Source organism: Plectropomus leopardus, chromosome 12 (assembly GCF_026936395.1).
Source record: "Plectropomus leopardus strain MGB_pleo_1.0 chromosome 12, ASM2693639v1, whole genome shotgun sequence".
In the NCBI taxonomy this organism is placed as follows: domain Eukaryota; kingdom Metazoa; phylum Chordata; class Actinopteri; order Perciformes; family Serranidae; genus Plectropomus; species Plectropomus leopardus.
In genome coordinates, this window is record NC_142187.1 from 4862935 (window position 1) to 4882147 (window position 19213).

Sequence of the window (19213 nt, forward strand, 5' to 3'; positions counted from 1 at the left end):
ATCGCCAATAAAATCGGTTTTATTATCGAATTTCCTATTAATCTTCTTCTTTGAACCCATCAAGAAGTGTGTAGCTCTTCCTCTAGGAAGTTCAAGTCTCAGTAGTACTATATTGGCTACAGTCACATCACTGGGAGTTTCCTTCAGTTTCATTAAAATCAATGTTTTTCTTTATTTTATTTATTTTATAGAAATTAAAGCAAGTGAAAAAATAGGTTAACAAAAAAGTAAACAGTTCAATACAGTGAATAGTATTATTTCTGTCCTGTTAGAGCGTTTTAAGAAAATAAATTACATTTATTAAAAAAAATAAGTCGAGTATTTTCAAGAAGTGAATTCCAGGTGCTGTACGCGCTCCCGTGCAGTCGACGGCGGCGGAAGTACCTCAGCGTGACACGGAAGCGGAAGGCGTGTACCGATAGTACCGATGTGTTTGGCGTCAACGTAACGTGCTGAGAAGTTTTACCTGTGTAGAATTTCCCGTTTTTTCACCCTTACCAAAATCCAGCAAACCCTTTGCAGCTTCATCTCCGTACCAGATCAAGATGTTTAACAGACAGACGAGCCTGTGGATGGGAGACGTATGTGTGAAGTCTGTTTTGCTCTCGGTGTGGGGATGTTAGCTTAGCTGCGCATGCTAGTAGCTAGCTCGGTTACGATAAGTTAGCCCCGGATATGTGACCGCTGTTTGAAAACTTTAGCCTAAACTCCGTGCTAATGTACTTTTTATCACAATTCATGCAACTATCGCTAACTGTGGTAAACATTTGTGGCTAAATATTTGACGAAACGGCACCCAGCGGTGCGCTCGTGAGCTCGTCACCTTGAAGCAAGCGCTAGCTAACCTCGCGCGAGCTAACGTAAATCGTCCGCCGATATTGCACCTTGTATCTTAGTCTAGCTCTGACCTGTTTAGGTAGTTTACGAGAGAGACCCGGACCAATGTGGTCTACGTATTAAAAAAAACAATAACCGTGAAATCTCTCATTTTAACATTTTTACACATAGAATAAAAGTTTCACAAAACTGAAAGTGTGTCAAGTAAGATTTACCCTCTCTAAGAAAATCCAGTCCTGATTTGACCTGTCTATGTATGGTGGTTTTTAATTTGGATCTGGTTGTATATGGCCTACATTTGAAAAAAGCAGTGAAATGTCCTCTTTTTTCAATTTCACAAATAGAATAAAGGTTTCACAAATCTAAAACTGAAACTTTTATCAAACTTCAACTTTTCTCGCATAATCTAGTCCAGGTTGACCTGTTAAAGTGTAGTGGTTTTTGGACCTGGTCCGATGTGGCCTAGATGTGAAAAATATAGTGAGATCTGTCTTTTTTTATTTTTTTATGCATTTTCACACATAGAATAAATCATTCACAAGTCAAACATTGTGTGTTAAAAACTATTTTGCCTCTTTGGGATAATCTAGTCCAGATTTGAGCTGTGTAAGTATAATGGTTTTTGATCTGGACCCAGTTCAATGTGGTCTACATTTGATCATCTACAGTAAATCCATCTTTTTTGGATTTTTCCCAAAGGTTTCATAAATGTGAAGGTTTCAGACATTGCTGGGGCTTTTTCTTAAATGATGAAAAACATGATTTCATGACAGTAAGAGGATCTGTCACCAAGCAATATCAGTTACTTTTCCCTCAACTCTCCCCTTAACTGCTGAATCGGCAGCTGAGAATCAGACGCTGACTTCAGTGTCATTGTTAACATTCTCAGTATTCTAAAAATATTGAACTGCAAATTTTTCCCCAAACATTTTATCTTAAAATACTCAATTGCTGATTTTGTAGCATCCACCAGAAAGGACCTGTAATTATGTTGTTTTTTACTTACCTTAACATCATAAAGATGTGTACATATTTCACTTGTATAATGACAAATTTGCTGGCTATAACTGAATGTGATGCAGTCAAAATTTCTTCTTTCTGTAGCTGGACCCATACATGGATGAGAACTTTATCAAGCAGGCGTTCAGCGCTATGGGAGAATCACCGTTTGGAGTCAAGATCATCACTCACAGGATAACAGGGTAAGATATACAGAGCACCGTCTTCGTCTAAATGTTTTTCATACAGAGGAAAGAGGAAGTAGAAAGGTAGAAGGTGTACTTGTTAATGCACAGCCTACAATGCACAAAATAATTCAGTAAGTTATGTATAACTTAGTCAGAGCGCTGTTTTGACATGTTTTGACCTGCTCTGCTGATATTGTCTAATGATCTGACTGGAACCCAATGGCAAGTAAATAAAGAAACAACAATGACCAAAAAGGTCATTTTGTTATTACAATTAGGGGTTGGCTGATGTTGTTTTTTCAGGGTCCATACCGATGCTGATTATTAGTACATAATTAGCCTGATAACTGATATTTGTAACTGATATGCATTTACGATACCAATGAAAATTTTTCTGTTAAAATTTAGAATTCGGAATATAACAAACTCCAACACAAAACTTTGTTTTAATGCCTTGACCAAAAGTTAATCAACGCTGAAACGTTTAACATCATATACACCAAGTTCCCAGCAACTTTTTTTTTTAAATAAAATGGAGCAAAACATGGACAAATAATAGTAGCTCCCTGAGGTCTTACAAAGTAAATGTTCTGCCCATGGTGACACTTTTTTTGCATGTATTGCAGATTGCCTTCTGTGGTGTTGCTTCAGTGAAATATGCACACTTTTTTATTAATTTTATCTGCATTCATTAAAATGAAACATTGATACAGATTATCTGCAAAATGCCAGGCGAATAATGTGACCCCTTATTACTATCTTGAAAGCTAAAGATTTCCACCTTCCCACAAACATAACCAATCCCAGCAAATGTAACTGCTATTTACATTTTACGTTTGTTGTATGCAACTGCTATTATGTTTGTGAGATTATTACACTAAAAGCTGCAAATTTGTATTAGGTTTGTGGTTTATTATTTTAGTGGGCTGTTATTTTGCTGGCGGGTGTCACAGAGCCTCTTATGCTATACATGAACCCCTGTGTTAGTGATTTGAAGAAAACTATTAGAACATTAGGTGTGCTGGTGGGTTTTCCAGTAGAAAAAATGTTGAGCAGAGGTGGACAGCTTTGGTGTAAGTGTTAACCCGCCTCCACTAGAGACAACTGCAGCTATATATTGCTTTTACAGAAACTGTTTCCTCCCTCTGTCCCCTTTTGCTTTTAAATATTTTTTATTTTCATAGACGAAAGGAGACACAATGCATAAAACCTAACATCATCAACTACAACAGTCGGAGTCCATCACAATCACCACAAATGACACACAAAGCAAGAAAACAAATAAATAAACAAATAAAAACAGAAGACAAGTAACAGCAACAACAAAATAATATTAATAATGATTAGGGGTGCTCGATATTGACTTTTTGTCTTTTGTTTGGTTTGTTGTTTTCATTCGGACCAGTGCTGCTCCTCATGGCTGACACTTAATAAAATAACCAATAATCTCTAGTTTGAGCCCATCAGCAGTTTCACAAAAACTCTGAATTGCTTCATCAAATCAAACACGTCAATTTGCCAAACACAGGCCATGAGAAGAAAAGTTGGTCATACATATCCCGTCATATTATCGGCTCTAACCACCAGAAAGAATTTCATTATTGGAACCGTAAACAACAACGATTCATCGTGCATTCTGGGGGAGGGGAGGTGCACAAGTTTACAAGAAAATATGACAGGAATACTGGCATACAAACAAAAAACTCCTATGTGGAAATTAATCAGTGTAGGGTGTTTCAGCAAGGGCCTCTATAGATGTATCTGTTTGTGGTGTTATACACTAGCATGGGTCATATCATTTCCATCATAGAACCAAAAGAGTACGCCATGTATGCTAGTTTAACCTACAAATGTACTTGAATGGATAGACAAGACAACAACAAAAATAACATCAAGGCATTAAAAAACCAAACAGGGACTCAGTCTTTGTTGGTTATTATTAATGTTATTAGTGTCTTACCTTATGCTCCTCTCTCTGTCTCTAACATTTCTGTCCTTGTGTGCAGTGGGTCTGCAGGATACTGCTTCGTGGAGCTGGCAGATGAAGCGAGTGTCGACCGCTGTGTCCAAAGACTCAACGGAAAACTGGTTCCTGGATCAAACCCGGTCAGTTCTGTGGTGTAATTTCAAAATACTCACTCATATATCTTTCTTGCAATCCTTACTGCAATATATCTAAAATGATTGTTTCTCTATAAATAAAGTCTTGACAATTTAATACTGCCTTCCTTTTTTTTCCCAGTGTTAGACTTGTGTTATAAAGCAGTATTTAATTGTTGATTTGACTGTGGATGGTGGAGCTCTACTAGTCTTGGTCCTCTTTTTTTAATGACAGGAAGTCAGTAGTATAAAATGTTGATGAATCAATATAAGGTTGTAATTTGCTCTGTAGACACCAGACTATTTGTTAATACGACAGATGTGTACAATTTTCTGTTGATGTTAATTTCGCTACCAATGTTGTGCTTCCCCACTGAATTTAAACTTAAAGTTTACAAAGAAATATGCTAAATACAAGATACAGATAGACATGATACCATATTCAAATTTGGCAGCAGTGACAGCAAATTCTACTTGAGGGTCTGAGCCAAAGAAAACGCAGCAGCTTGAAAATGCTCTCAAGCTGTGTGTAAAGTTGAGAGCTTCGGCCGCTTGCTTCTGCATTAGAAATGCCGCTGGCTCCTGTGAGCTGGCCAAGCTACTGGGCTCCCCTGTCCGCTGGCCTGTACCCGCTGCTGAAGGTGGCTGACAGGCTGCTTGTACATGAATGTACTTTTGTTTGAAGCTGGTGAATAGAGTCTCTGGTAGGAACTAACTGAGGAATGGGCTAAAGGCTGGTCTGGGTGGTGGAGGTATGTAAAACCCAAATAACAACAACCATAATAACTCCACTCTTTATTTCCAGCAATATCAGTGCTATACTACACGTCTTTGGTGTTTGAGGTCAGCTCAGTGTCCGTGTTTTCTCTTCCCTCTGCAGCCCCGGAAGTTTAAGCTTAACTATGCCACCTACGGCAAACGGCCGGAGGCAGGGTAAGATTACCTTTCAACTTGCAAATGTTACTCTTTGAGTCTAAAGCTAACTTTAACCTTTAGGAACTGTTCGGTGCATTTGATGCATTTACAGTCTTCATTTTTTAACAATTTTGTCTGTGTTCATGCATATGGCATACATTTTGGCAAGATTATGTATTTTTGTTTAATCTACAATAAGTCTAAAATATACAGTGTAAACAAAATTGTTACATTTATACTGTTACATTAAAAAATTGCTCCATTGAAATCCATTCAAACTGACATTTTTGATCCAACAGCCATCAAAGCATAAAAACATGCACAGTATTTTTTGGGGTGTCATTCTGGGCTTTTGCCTTAGAATTTGTCATTTTTACTATTTTGGCATATGGAGAAAATACATGCTCTTTCCACTAGATGCACTGTCACAATCAGTGTTGCTGCAAATTATTTACATATCAACAAACAAACAAACAAATAAACATTGTTGCATATGGTATATTGAATATAATTCTTTTTGATTGCGTTTTTGTTGTTGTTTTAATCTAAAAACATAATGGCATCATGACAAAAAACTGGCATTTAAAGGGTTAAAATTCCTAAAATTAACAAATACTTGATATTTATGATAAGGACTGATTTTGGTGAAAAAACACTAATTTAAAGTAGAAAGTAATATTAATGTATAATTTTTTTTTAAGCTTGCCTCTAAAAAGTGCATTTTGTGCACAGAGCAAGTGTGTGTAATATTTAAGGGTTAATCAAAGTTTTTGTTTCTCTCAGGCCGGAGTTCTCAGTATTTGTGGGTGACTTGGCCTCCGAGGTGGACGACTTCCAACTGCACCAAGTTTTCAAGAAGTATCTTTCCTGCAAGGGAGCCAAAGTAGTCACAGACCAGTACGGATACTCCAGGTATGCAGGCTCATAGAGGAGCACCGCACAGTCACACGGCTTTAGAAATGTGAAGTCTGAGCTCTTGAACTACATATTATTATCTTGGTGTGTTGCATAGTATTCTGGTTTGAATATTATTGTATTTATACTATATACTAAATGTTAAAAAGCAGTGCTATGGACGTTGACCACCATCTTCATCTATTTTCGAAAAAAGGCTGAAGAAATGTTTCCTTGTCGTTTTATGCTAAAACTATTGTTTTCCCCATATAGGCTAAGCAAGAGCAACTCACAATTCAAGTGATGCTACCGAATGTTAAAAGTAAAACAACAAGTTTCAGTTCTACCATAATAATACCCATTATATTCTGTGTCTCATTATAAGTGGCTGTTAAATGCCAAGTATGGAGTGTGTGTGGGTGTGGAGAGGAGTTGTAACTGTCGTTTCACCTGCAGAGGTTACGGCTTCGTCAAGTTCGGGGAGGAGAGCGAGCAGAAGAAAGCGATCGAGGAGTGCCAGGGCACGATGCTCGGGGGGAAGCCACTCAGACTCAGCGTTGCTGTAGCAAAGAGGTAAGACGCTAGCCTGTGCATCTTCTTAACACTTTGAGACTGAAGCAGGCTTGATTTCTTTCAAAAATCACGGGAGGGCGGCAGTGACCAACTTGAGATACATTAATGCAGAAATAAGCAAGAAACTAGTTTTTAAAAAAAAGCAAATTACCCGAAAATCAGCACACACAAAAAAAATTCATGATTTGAAAAAAACTTTAAAAAGATAAATTATCATACATTTATTATAATTATAATGATTCGGTAAAATAGCTTTGAATTTCTAATTATGATAATTAGAAATATAGTGCTCTAAAGTTTTTCCCTAGTGTTTAATTTTTTTTTCTTTTTCTAAATTTACTAATTTTTTGTGATTTGCATGACTTTTCTACCAAGTTGCTCATTGCCTTTTTCCCCATGTGTTTGAAAGAAATCCAATCCATTGGAGTTAAACAAAAAAGAGAAAAAAGGCAAAAGAAAAATATCTGAAAATTAGCAAAAACACCCCAAAGTTGACACACACAAATATCGATTGCTGTTATATTAGGGCTGGGTGATATGGCTAATAATGTTTTCATGATTTTAAAATATAGAATATAGATCCATAGTTTTCTCCCAAAAAAGTCAAATCAGTATTTCTTTCAAGTTTAAAGTCCAATTTTTGCTCCCTGAGCAAAAGTTGAAGAAATCATATGGTTAATTGTGGTTTACATGATTTATTGTCAGTGCATGACAATATTTACCAAACAGCACAGCATTTCACAAATCTGAGATAGATTTGAAACAAATATAATCAAAATATTGTTAATAGATCAAATTATACACAATTAAGGAAATGTTCATTACTGTTGACATTATGTTTAACTGTACACATTATTTAAAACATTTAGTAAGTGTTTTAGAGACACGGCACTGGCTCCGGCTCAGTATTTTAGGCTCTGTGATGATCTCATAAATATCTTTACATCCTGACAGCCATCACTGACCTTTTTTAAGTCACCTTTTTTGAATCTGCTAATTGCCAACTAATTTATGTGTGTGTTTCAAGAAAATCTGCATATATTGTGAGCAGAGCAAAGTTCAAATTCTAATTCTGATTTCTTATAATGACAAGCAAATATATGTGCATCCTTATTTACGCAAGCTCTTTGAGTGGTCAGAGGTAGGTGCAGATTTTGGTAGCACCTACGAATAGATTATAGCCACTAAAATATTGATGAAAGACGGTATACACTTAAATTTCCTTCCTTTCATTTGATCATTTCTTTGAACCAAAGAACTAAACTCATTCAAAATATCTTTCACCTAATTCCCTTCAAATGTTTATGAAAGTTTGTTTTATTTCTTGTATTGCAGCCAGAAGATGAGCAGCTACCATGGGGGCCAGGGCCAGAACTACCATAGCAACTACAGCCAAACCCAGTCCAGTTACTACGGCAACCACGGCAGCGGACAGGCGGGTTACTACTCTCAGTGGGGTGGCTATGACCAGTACAGTGGCTACAACAGCGGCAGCTATAACAGCGGCTATAACACTGGCTACAACAGCGGCTACAACTATAACTACGGGCCCTACGGGTACCCGCCACCAGGACACATGATGCCGCCACCTCCCATGGGGATGCCACCCACTGACATGTCAGGAGCTGTAGAGGTGAGGGAAATACTCTGACATGTTTTGCCACATTATCACATCCCATCCAAGGAACGCTTTGGCAGATAATCAGTGTTGCCAATTATTTGGAGAGTGAAAAAGCTCTTATTAAAATCTCAGTGAGAAAGCAAACAGCAAAATTCCCCAAAAGCTGAACAATCCCTTTAAATGCGCGCGTGCAGCTTGTAAAAAAAACACAGCGTTGGAGTTGTTAAGTCCATAAGTCCTCACTTCCTGATTGTGTGCTAAGCTAGGCGGAACATGCTGTGGAGCCACCTCTCTACTGAACACACAGATGAAGTTCTTATGGAAAAGCATTTTGCATTTTAACCCTGTGTTCACCTGGGTGTTGTGTTGTCATCAATGCCAATCGGAGCTCGAGCAGATAAACACCTGTGACTTCTGTAGAGCCATTTGACCAGGATGTGAATGCTCACCATAGGCATTCCCATTGCATTAAAAAGCCAGGTGTTAGCAGGTGTTAGCTGTTTTTTGTCCAGGGGAATGAGGCTCTATTGTGTATTTCCAGATGTGGATATATACCTTTTTGGCTGTGTTGCATGATGACCAGGTTTTTACCAGCGATTTTATGCCTCAATGCTGGCAGTGCCTATTGGAAAATTCTTCAAATTTGGCACAAACATCCACTTGGACTCAAGAATTAGCTGATCAAAATAGTTCAAACATCAAGGTCTCTGTGATCTCACAAACAATGATTATATCCATAACAAAATTTCACACAAACGTCTAAACGGATAAAATGATGAAGGGATGACATTTTATATCTAAAAGATCAAAGGTCATCTTCACTGTGACATTATAGTTTTCTGCACAAACACTTTACTGGCCATCACTCAGCGCCATAACTCAGGAACAGAAGGGAATGCATTTGGTCAGATACTGAATTGGTGACGCTAATCTTGGGCATCCACCTTAAAACTCTGCTGATTGTAGAGATCTTCTGTGCTGCCGGGGGGGAGATGAGTGCGAAGCATCCATGTTTTCACACTCATGGGTGTAAACTGTAACTGCAACTTGACTGGTGTGCAGACGCATACAACTGCAAGATGGCACTTTTAGTTCATTCATGTGATTCTCAGTAACATTTCCAACGTTTAATGTCTTTCCGAGCAGAGCCACGAGGAGGGTGGAGATATGGAGGAAGATAATGCAGAGGGTAAGACCCCTTTTTATCATTAAATTATCATCAAATTAGTCTTTTTTTTGTATGCACTATTATCATACATGATATGCAGTATGTTAGTAGACACGTTCATCAGGAGTGGTAGCAGTAAATACCTCACAGATATGACCTAATAAATGCACAGTCAGCTGTCTCTGGTGCCACAGAGGGCCCTGCCCATTACTATATTGTCAACTAATATGTGACACAGTATTTGGGGTGTTATTGCTATGACTTGCATGCACAGATAACCATATACAGTGGATGTGTACAAATTATTGCTTGGTGGTGTTTTACAGAGCCCATCCCTGAGTGTGACGTGGAGCAGTGGAACAAAGATTTTATGCAGCGCAGCGAGGAGCTCTATGACGCCATGATGAGCAGTCACTGGGAACCCTTGGACTCTGTAAACTCGCCCATCCCCTCCCTCTCCTGATAATTCTTCTTCCGATCTCTTCCTAAACCTTAAATATTTCACCATTTTGTACTTCCCATAATGTGCTATGATCTAACACCACATTGACACCTTAAAAAAAGGCCAGCGTCACTTCACCGTCTCAGTGCTTCTCCAGACGTAAGTACTTGTTCCTTTTCAAAGTACACACAAACATTAGCTTGATTTTAATATTTACCAATTTGGTAATCGTCAAAAAGGTGTTCAATAACCGGTGACGTTACTGTGTAGTGCATACTGTTCTGTATGACCCGGGGCTGTGAGCTTTGGGGGGACGTGCTGAAGTAGCCTTGATGCTGCTGACTGGCACGCAGTAGCTGTAGCATTGGAAACTGAATGTCGTGTCAATAGTTCACCAGTTATGATATCACTGAGGAACAAACTCTGCTGTCTTTTACTTTAGTTGATCCGTGTTGAGATGGTGACACCAGCAAAAGCTAACTTCACTCATTGGATATGGCCCAGACTCTTAAGATTACATTGTCTTCTGAAGACAAAAGTTTAAACTATGCCTTAATTGTCATTCGCCATGTACCTCCTCAGTCTATGATGGTTATTAGAATAATTTAATATATGCAGCATATCAGTTTGTCGTGTCTTGTTCATTTTTTAAATGAAGGAATTTTCCTCAGTTTTTTTTAATTTTTCTGAAGTGAAACATGGAAAGAAGATGCAGATGTTGAGTGTATCCAACAGTAATCAGTCACAGATGTAATTTTATCACTGTTTATTTTAGACGAAAAGCTGAAATTCTTTCAGTCTAACAGATGATTGGTTCAACCTCCCAATACTTGTGAGTGCTGTGACACTGTGTAATGGTTCAGTGAGGCTTACAGCTGATTTGCTGTATCAGGTCAAGGCGGCATATTTTCCTGCTGTTTAATGGCTGAGGTTTTGTATATATTTTCTTTGTGGAGACGTTTTATCAATAAAACGAATTTAGCAGGAAAATGGTCTCATGTCGTCTGTAACACAGAAGTGATGAGTCATGTCTTTCAGGTACTGTTTTTGAGTTGGTAAATAACAGCTGGTTCTGTACTTTTTATGCAGCATTTTATGAGGCGTTTTCCGGTAGTCCGTCAGTCAAATTCTGGTGAACGCCTTTAGGGAATTCAGATTTGGCACAAAAGTCCACTTGGACTCAAAGGTCAAAGGTCTCTGGGACTTTGTCTTTCTCAGTCTCATGAAGGTTACATCTCAAGAATACCTTGATTGGAATTTTTTGTCAAATTCGGCACAAACATCCATTTCTTTTTTTATGCATTAGTTTGGTGCAAAGTTATGTGAGCTGTTAAGAGAAACAGAATCTAGTCCAAGATGAATAATTGCAATTGAAGTTTTAATCACTGCATTTGCAGTCTTGAAACAAAGGAGACAGTAATGCGTCCCAACAACAGAGACACACTTAACCAGTATCTTTGCATGTTCTCTGTTCAGAAGCTTTCAGACAGTGAGCTTTATCAAACCTGCTACTCATGCAAAATGGCACTGACAGAGAAAAAAATGGATGTTTTATAGCGTCTGTCTGTTATACTAGTCCATTTAGTTACACACAAGTTCTCCAGTCATTTATTTATTGAAGTTTTGACTTGCTTAAGTAAATTCTGGGTGTCTCAAACTGTTGTGTCCAGCCTGTATAGACTTGGACAATGCTTTCTCTTGTCCTGAGCATCTGTCTTGCAGAGACTTCTCCTGTCATCTATTGTAAATTACTGTTGTAATGTTACAAAAAGCAGGCCTATATGTACAGCATGTCTTTGCTGCCATATGTAAGAAAACAGCAGTTCAATAAAAAAAAGTCCAAAAAGCTTAAACAGGGTTTTTTTGTCTTACTGTTAAAAGAGGACAACAAACACAAGTGGACAGATTGTCTCAGTCATGTCCAAACAACCACAGAGAGCTCATGATTGAAATCGTCTTTGTGTCAGTGTTTGTCTCTTCAGTTAATTGCACTGGTCGTGGTTGAGCTGTGCCTCCTGCGCTTCAGTACTGCTGGTCTTGGTGTTAAGCAGTCCCAGTCCAGGCCTCCCAGGGCAGTACCAGCTGGGCCCCAGGCGATACCAACCCTGGTACAGTCCCCTCCAGCTCAGACACCCCAGAGCGCCCCCTAACAGCTGAGTGGGGAACTGAGGGAAGTAAGCTAAGAGGCAGAGCAGCAGAAAGATCCAGAGCCAGAGCAGGAGAACACAGAACAGGAAGAGGATCCTCAGAGGGGCGTCTGAGATCCCACCCAGGCTCAGATAAGGGCCGAACACGGCTGTTTCCTCCGCCAACAGCAGGCAGCAGAGACACAGGAGGAAGACATCTTCTGAGACTTCATACCCCCTCCACAGCATCCCAGCCCTGAGACACTCGGACTTGCTTTCTCCTTCTCGTAACACCAACAGAGGCTGCCCGTTGGTGACCTCTGGGCCATTAAGTAAAGGTTCGTAGCAGCTTCCGGTGGCATTCTCAAGAAGGTCCAGGAGTTTACAGAAACCAAGCCACAATCCCCCAGCCACGCCAAGACGGGAGAGGTGACGGATGGAGAGAGAGAGGGAGCGACGGATGGAGAAGGAGAGGAGGAAGACGAAGGAGCCGACAAAGATGCAGGTCCAGCCCCAACCAGAGCGCAAGAACATCCTGGAAGAAGGTAAGATGTGTTTAAGATATTAAGTAAGAGATTGGAGGAGGCAGAAAATGATGGATGAAAGTAACAAATCAGATTTTGCTCATGGAAGGTCAAAAACGTGTAGTAGTCAAACATCAGGACATCACCTAAGTGCAGCTTTTGACATAGTAGATCATGCCATTTTAACTGACTGCCTCAAAACCTGGGTTGGCATCAAAGACACTACACTTGGTTGTATCCTTACCTTTACCAAAGGTTTCGACAGCAAGGGCACTAATGGTTAGGATTAGGCAAAAGAGGCACATGTTGACGTGTAGAAAAAAAACCCATTACGTTTCGTGCAATCCATTCAACACCCCCTCTACCCACCCTATAGGGACCTTGGTGCTCCTTACATTACACTGTTTCAACCCAACGCGTATCAAGGAGACGTGACAGGTTATCGGTTCTGTTCGGCCGTGTTCTCAAAAGACGTATCATGCAGACACGAAAGGTAGCTTTTGGTGTCGTGATCTTATGTTAAAAGCATCATCAAAGTGGCAGTGTTTGAAAATTTCAAAATGAGAATGCTATTATACTGTCAATAGATTAATACAGAGAAGGAAATGCCATCAGGACAAGTTATCTGGAAGTAAACAGGAAGCAGCCTCACCTGTAGAGGAAGTGGCTTCTCTTGGCAAAGACGCTGTGCTGGGAGACCCAGAGGCTCAGTGCAGGGCCAAACATCACCACAGCTGACAGCAACAGGTGGAAGTGCTGTCGAAACATGGTGTTGCCCAGGAGCCGGGCCGCCAGGTCCGTCAGGACCACCAGCACTGTGTTGAGGAACATTTGGACCCAGAACCAAACCTCTCACTATGCTTTATTAATATTGCTAAATGAAAATACACTCCCGCTGGCTCTGAACGCAGCAGTCGATTGTCCTCCTCAGTATAGCATACACTGTTTCATGTGATTCGGCTGTAATCCCGTCGAGAATGCACTTAACACACTTGTTGATGCTGTGGATTACCTCTGTTGCATAACGGAACAATTCTTAAGACTGATTGGAATGAGTTAATTTACACAAACTAAACTATAATTTCAAAGTTTTGAGAGTGGATCCATTGACACATTAATGGAAGATTAATCCAGATCCAGAAATCCAAAGATGCTGTCTGTGTAGCACAAGTCCTTAAAGTCCACCGGTGTTAGCTGCTAGTGTTCAGCATCCATGTGTAGAGTGTGACATGAATGAAATGACAGCTGGCCCCCTGGCATTCCACTGACTGCAGATATGTGAAATCCAAGCATGAAAAATTCTTCAGTCCAGCAGGCACTGCTTCTCCTGACTCAGTCTGGTATAATGTATCCGCGAGTAGTTTCAGAGCAACCAAGTCACGTATCTTGCTTTGCTAGTTTTTCTTGCGGCTGCAGTTTTAGTCCCCTCTGACCTTGTTTAGCAGGTTTCCTAGGTGCCGTCTTCCGTTTTTTTCCTCTTGTGGAGCACTGACCGTCACTAGCCACTTCTGGATCACTTCTGCAGAAATGCAAGGGCCACCACTGTGTTTTACTCAGCGATAGCCGCCGCTGTGTTACCATGAGAGCCGTGCAATGGTTTCAGAATACCTCCTGTGTTCGAACAATGTCCGCAGCGACTTTAGCTTCTCTGCTCGTTTCCGTCACTCACACCCACCCTGTCCAACACGCTGCCTATGTTCTCGCCCTGTCATATGCCTCCTGGGTCTTTAAGGTGTCACATTGCTCCTACTGAGACGACTGAAGGGTACTGGGAGGTTGAACCAATGACATGGCTTCCTTGGTGTTGATATGGATATTGCAGGGTTTTGCAGAGTCAGAGGCTGAGAGTGAACTAAGCAAGCAGCAACAGAAGCAGTGTTGCAGAAAAGTAAATTAAGTGTCAACAATATGAAATCAGATGCAATGAGTCAAATTATGTGTATGTGTGTGTTGTCACGTGTATTAATAGCAATAACCTTTGTACTGTATCTGCGCTGAGACTCAGCTGTTGCAGCAGTCTGTCTCTGTCAATCAGTGAATGGTAACACACACACACACACACACACACAAACACACACACACAGTCCTCCTTTACTGTCCTTTCTGTCCTCTCTCAGATACACCCACTTTGATTACATTTCATATGACGCTGAAGGCTATTCTATGTAGTCACATTAAATAATCCACAAAGCTCCTTCAGCAAAGAAGTTCACTCATTTGCAAATTCTTTTCAACCTATATTAGGTTAAATACAGACAAGACAAGATATGTCCCTCTGTCCCAAACAAGGGAGGATGACATCTGTATATACAGTACTGTGCAAAGATCTTAGGCCACCATAGATTTTTTGTTTTAGAAAAGTTGTAATTAGGACATAATATACATTTATTGCTTAGTCTCTTTATGAAGATACAAAGAATACAGAGAACTGTACAATGTTTTAAAACACAAAATGGCTTCTTCTGACTGAAGCCAATATTTAGGATGAAACAAGGAATCATAACAAAAGATAGCTCAAACAATCAATACTGAGCTTTGGACATGTGTTGAATGCTACCTGGTGTAAATACACCAGAAGATTAGCATTGTAAATCTCATATTGCCTGCCTAAGAGATTTCAAGACATGTGAAGTGGAAATGGAGGTCGCAGTAAATATTTGCAATTTAAGCCTGATGAGGTTTCTGAAACTGGTTGTATTTTAGTAAAGAGACTACTGAGAAATACATATTTATGGTCACTATAACTTTGCTAAAATAAAGCTCAAAGTGGCTTAAGACTTTTGCATAGTACTATATATATATATCTATAGATATATATATCTATATATATAGATATATATATCTATCTATCTCTCTCTATATATATATATATATATATATATATGTGTGTGTGTGTGCATGTGCACTTTCTGACAATCTGACAACTAAAACAAGGATGACAAGTCATTCAACATTGCAGAGGTTCATTTCTGTCCTTTGTATTTTTGAAATGTCAGAGCTAAACTCTTCTGTCCATCTGTCAGTTTCATTTTACCTGTTGTCAGTCCAGAAAAAAAGGCTGACCTGGTTTGGAAGTGTTAAAAAGCTCCCTAAATACTCCCTTTGCGACTACATGCAGAAAGACCAGACAGTCTAAGTTACAGACGCAGGAGGACACAGATATCCTCTTCTCAAACTTCAATGGCAATGTTTCTACATGTCAGAGAACACAAATGTATTTGAGATTTTAATGTTCAGTCTATAATTAATCAATTTGTGTGGGAAACTGGATAACTTTCACATCAAATGGCCATACTTCTTTTGGTAATGGTGATCATCAGATTACATAAACCTCGTACTTGCACTTGAGTTCTACTGCAAGTGCTCGTACTGCTCTCAACAGTCCTTTCAGATGAGCGGTTTTAACTGTATACTTTGTTCCTCTGCTGACTCACTCAGTCAAGAGTACACATAAAGAAAGGTATAAATAGCTAAGTTCACGCAGGCAGATGGAAACACTGTCACTTAATACAGCAGCCCTGCAACAGATCCTATGTATGCGAAGCAACGTGTATATTGTAGTGTGTCATAAAAAGTGTCATTGTATACTATTTGGTAAAAAAAATCATAGTACAGTATGTTGCAAAAAATATTAGTATAGTATGCAAAAAAAAAGTATAGTATGTCGGAAATATTGTCATAGTATTCCATAAGAGATTTCACAGTGTAATATGTCAAAATAATGTCATAGTATAGTATGCCATGAAAAATGTCTGTAACAGGTCTCTGAAGTAGGCCTAATGAATTCATTGTGGTTTATCATTATCTGTTTTCCTCTGTTCCTTGAAGGCATCACAGGATTGCGATGGCTGGTTCAGAGCACAGAGACTGAGGGCTGAAGGGGAAGAGGAGCTCAGCTCCAGCGTTGTTCTGGTTTTCTCTCCGACTGGACTGGCCGTCTGCGCGCCTCTGCCTTTGCTTGGTTCTGTTCTATTGTTCCTTCACAAAACCAAGTTTGTCATTAAAAAAACATAAAAACTTCATGGTATAACATGTCATTGAAAAATCATAAAAATGTCATACTATAGAATGTGGCTCAAAATAATCCTAAAAAAGTAACAGTGTAGTATGTAAAAAAAAAGAGTCATAGTATGAAATGTCACCAAAAAGATTCTAATAACATCATTGCATACTATGTCTCTCAAAAATCATAAAAATGCTATAGCATAATGTGTCACTTAAAAAAATCATAAAAACGTGATAGTGTAGTTTGTTAGAAAAATCATAAAAACATCATGATATAGTATGTTGTCTAAAATGAAATTAAAATGTCAAAGTTATAGTATTTCGTCCAAAAATGCAAAAAAAGTCATAGTATAGTATATCATCCAGAAGCAAAAAACGTGTCATAGTATAGTATGTTGTAAAAAAATGCAAAAAACTTCATAGTATAGTATGTCGTCCACAAGTGAAAAAAAGTCATAGTATTTTGTCCAAAAATGCATGAAAACATCATTGTACCGTATGTCATCCAAAATAACATAAAAATGTTTTAGTGTGATGTTGTCAAAAAATGCATCTAAATGTCATAGTATAATATGTCTTCTAAAATGGGATAAGAAATTCATAGTATAGTATGTTGTCCAAACATGCATAAAAGCGTCCTGTCAAAAAATGTCAAAATATGACAGCTGAAAACCACTTAGTATAGCATGTCGAGACACATCATAGTATAGTATGTCGAATATACGACCAAAAACATCATAATATAGCATGTTGAAAAATGTACCAAAAACTACATAGAATAGTATGTTGTCCAAAATGGCATAACAATGTCACAGTATAGTATTTTGTCTGTGGTGGAAATTACAGTATTTCCATGCAGAGAAGTGAACAAATAAATGATAAAACAAAAGCAGCTGTCTTTTGTATATTTTAATGAAGTAAAGGACAGAACTCAGACACCTGGAGTGTACCGAGTGAGTCTGACAAAGAAGATCACATTCAGTCACATATTTATAACACAGTGTTTGGAAAATAAGGAAGGTTACCTCTGCTGAGACAAGGTGTACTGTAACAGGAAATGTTTGTCTCCTTTTCCCAGCAAGCAAGTTTCTAACTCACAAGTGAAACTTCCAAGGACAGTTAGTCAGATGATTAGCACAAGTTCATATGAGTTAACTTCAGGTCAAATCAAAAGTTAATATAAGATCATTACGATGAATGCATGAGATAAATATGAGATTATTAATTTGAATATATAAGGTAAAGGACAATTTTTGTCTCGACATCATCCAAAAATGCATGAAAATGTCATAGTACAGTGTTTTTTAAAAAAAATGCAAAATTTCTCTCCTCGGATGCCAACCTCCTCTCCACCCTTCTCAGGACCAAGCACTGGATCTGGGGGGACAGAACCTTTTGGGACTAACCTCCAACCATTCAAATCCCACCTTTTTAAATCTGCTTTTAATATCTGATTTGTGCACATTTCATGCTTGTCTGTCTTGCCTTTACTGATTTTGTTTTTATTTATTCTGTATGTTTTACTGACTTAAATTGACTGTTTTTGTCTCTGTTAAGTGTCTTTGATAATTGTTAACAGCACTGTATGAATACAATATATTATTATTATTGTGATTTGTGTTTTTATTATACAAATGTTATTGTAAAGTATGTCATCCAAAACGTTTTTATGCCATTTTGATGTACTATACTATGACATTTTTATGCAGTGTTGGAGGACATACTATTCTGTCTTCGGTCAATTTTCAACATACTATATTTTTATGTTTTTGGGCCATTCTTTAAACTAATTAGTTTTCAGCTGTTTTTTGGACATTTCATATTTTGACATTTTTCGACATATTATACTAAGTTGTTTGGGTCTATTTTTCAACATGCTATATTTTGATGTTTTGGGACGTTCTGTCATTAGACTATACTATGGCATGTCTACACATGCTTTACTAACTGGTTTCCAGCTGTTTTAGACATGCAGTCTTCAGACATACAATACTATGTCGTTCTCAGCCTACTTTTCAACATGCTATATTTTCACATTCTTGGGAGTTTTTTCATCAAACAATACTAAAGCCTGTCTCTACATGCTGTTCTAAGTGGTGTTCAGCTGTTTTTTGGATATATCATATTTTGACATTTTTTGACATACTATACTACTTCGTTTTCCGTTGATTTTTCAACATGCTATATTTTGATGTTTTGGGCCCTTTTTTCATCATAGTACTACTATGGGGTGTCTCCGCAGGCTAAACTAATTGGTTTTCAGCTGTTTTTTGGACATGTAATATTTTGAATTTTTTTGACAAACAATACTATGGCGTCTTTGGTCGATTTTTCAACATGCTATATTTTGATGTTTTTGGCCCTTTTTTCATCATAGTACTACTATGGGGTGTCTCCGCAGGCTAAACTAATTGGTTTTCAGCTGTTTTTTGGACATGTAATATTTTGAATTTTTTTGACAAACAATACTATGGCGTCTTTGGTCGATTTTTCAACATGCTATATTTTGATGTTTTTGGCCCTTTTTTCATCATAGTACTACTATGGGGTGTCTCCGCAGGCTAAACTAATTGGTTTTCAGCTGTTTTTTGGACATGTAATATTTTGAATTTTTTTGACATACTACACTGTCGTTTTTAGTCGATTTTTCAAAATGCTACATTTTGAGGTTCATGGCCGTCTTTTCATCATACTGTTCTATGGCCTATCTCTACATGCTATTGTAAATGGTCTTCAGCTGTTTTTTGGACATGTCATATTTTGATATTTTTCGATAAACAATACTACGGCGTCTTTGGTCGATTTTTCAACATGCTATATT

The 19213-nt window shown here is 38.4% G+C and overlaps 2 protein-coding genes across 2 annotated transcripts; one reads left to right on the forward strand and one right to left on the reverse strand.

Moving 5' to 3' along the window:
- The first annotated feature begins 404 nt into the window (after positions 1 to 404).
- On the forward strand, positions 405 to 10727 carry trnau1apb (tRNA selenocysteine 1 associated protein 1b). Its single transcript, XM_042497993.2, has 9 exons — positions 405 to 581; positions 1942 to 2039; positions 4031 to 4130; positions 5005 to 5057; positions 5823 to 5951; positions 6390 to 6506; positions 7842 to 8139; positions 9274 to 9316; positions 9622 to 10727. Exons 1-9 carry the CDS (start codon positions 546 to 548, stop codon positions 9756 to 9758), a joined length of 1011 nt encoding a protein of 336 aa, XP_042353927.1. The 5' UTR covers positions 405 to 545; the 3' UTR covers positions 9759 to 10727.
- A 367-nt stretch (positions 10728 to 11094) lies between these two features.
- Positions 11095 to 14399, reverse strand: fitm1l (fat storage inducing transmembrane protein 1, like). The gene is made up of 2 exons (XM_042497994.2): positions 13040 to 14399; positions 11095 to 12398 (listed from the first exon to the last, which is right to left on the reverse strand). Exons 1-2 carry the CDS (start codon positions 13216 to 13218, stop codon positions 11720 to 11722), a joined length of 858 nt encoding a protein of 285 aa, XP_042353928.2. The 5' UTR covers positions 13219 to 14399; the 3' UTR covers positions 11095 to 11719.
- Positions 14400 to 19213: the final 4814 nt, after the last annotated feature.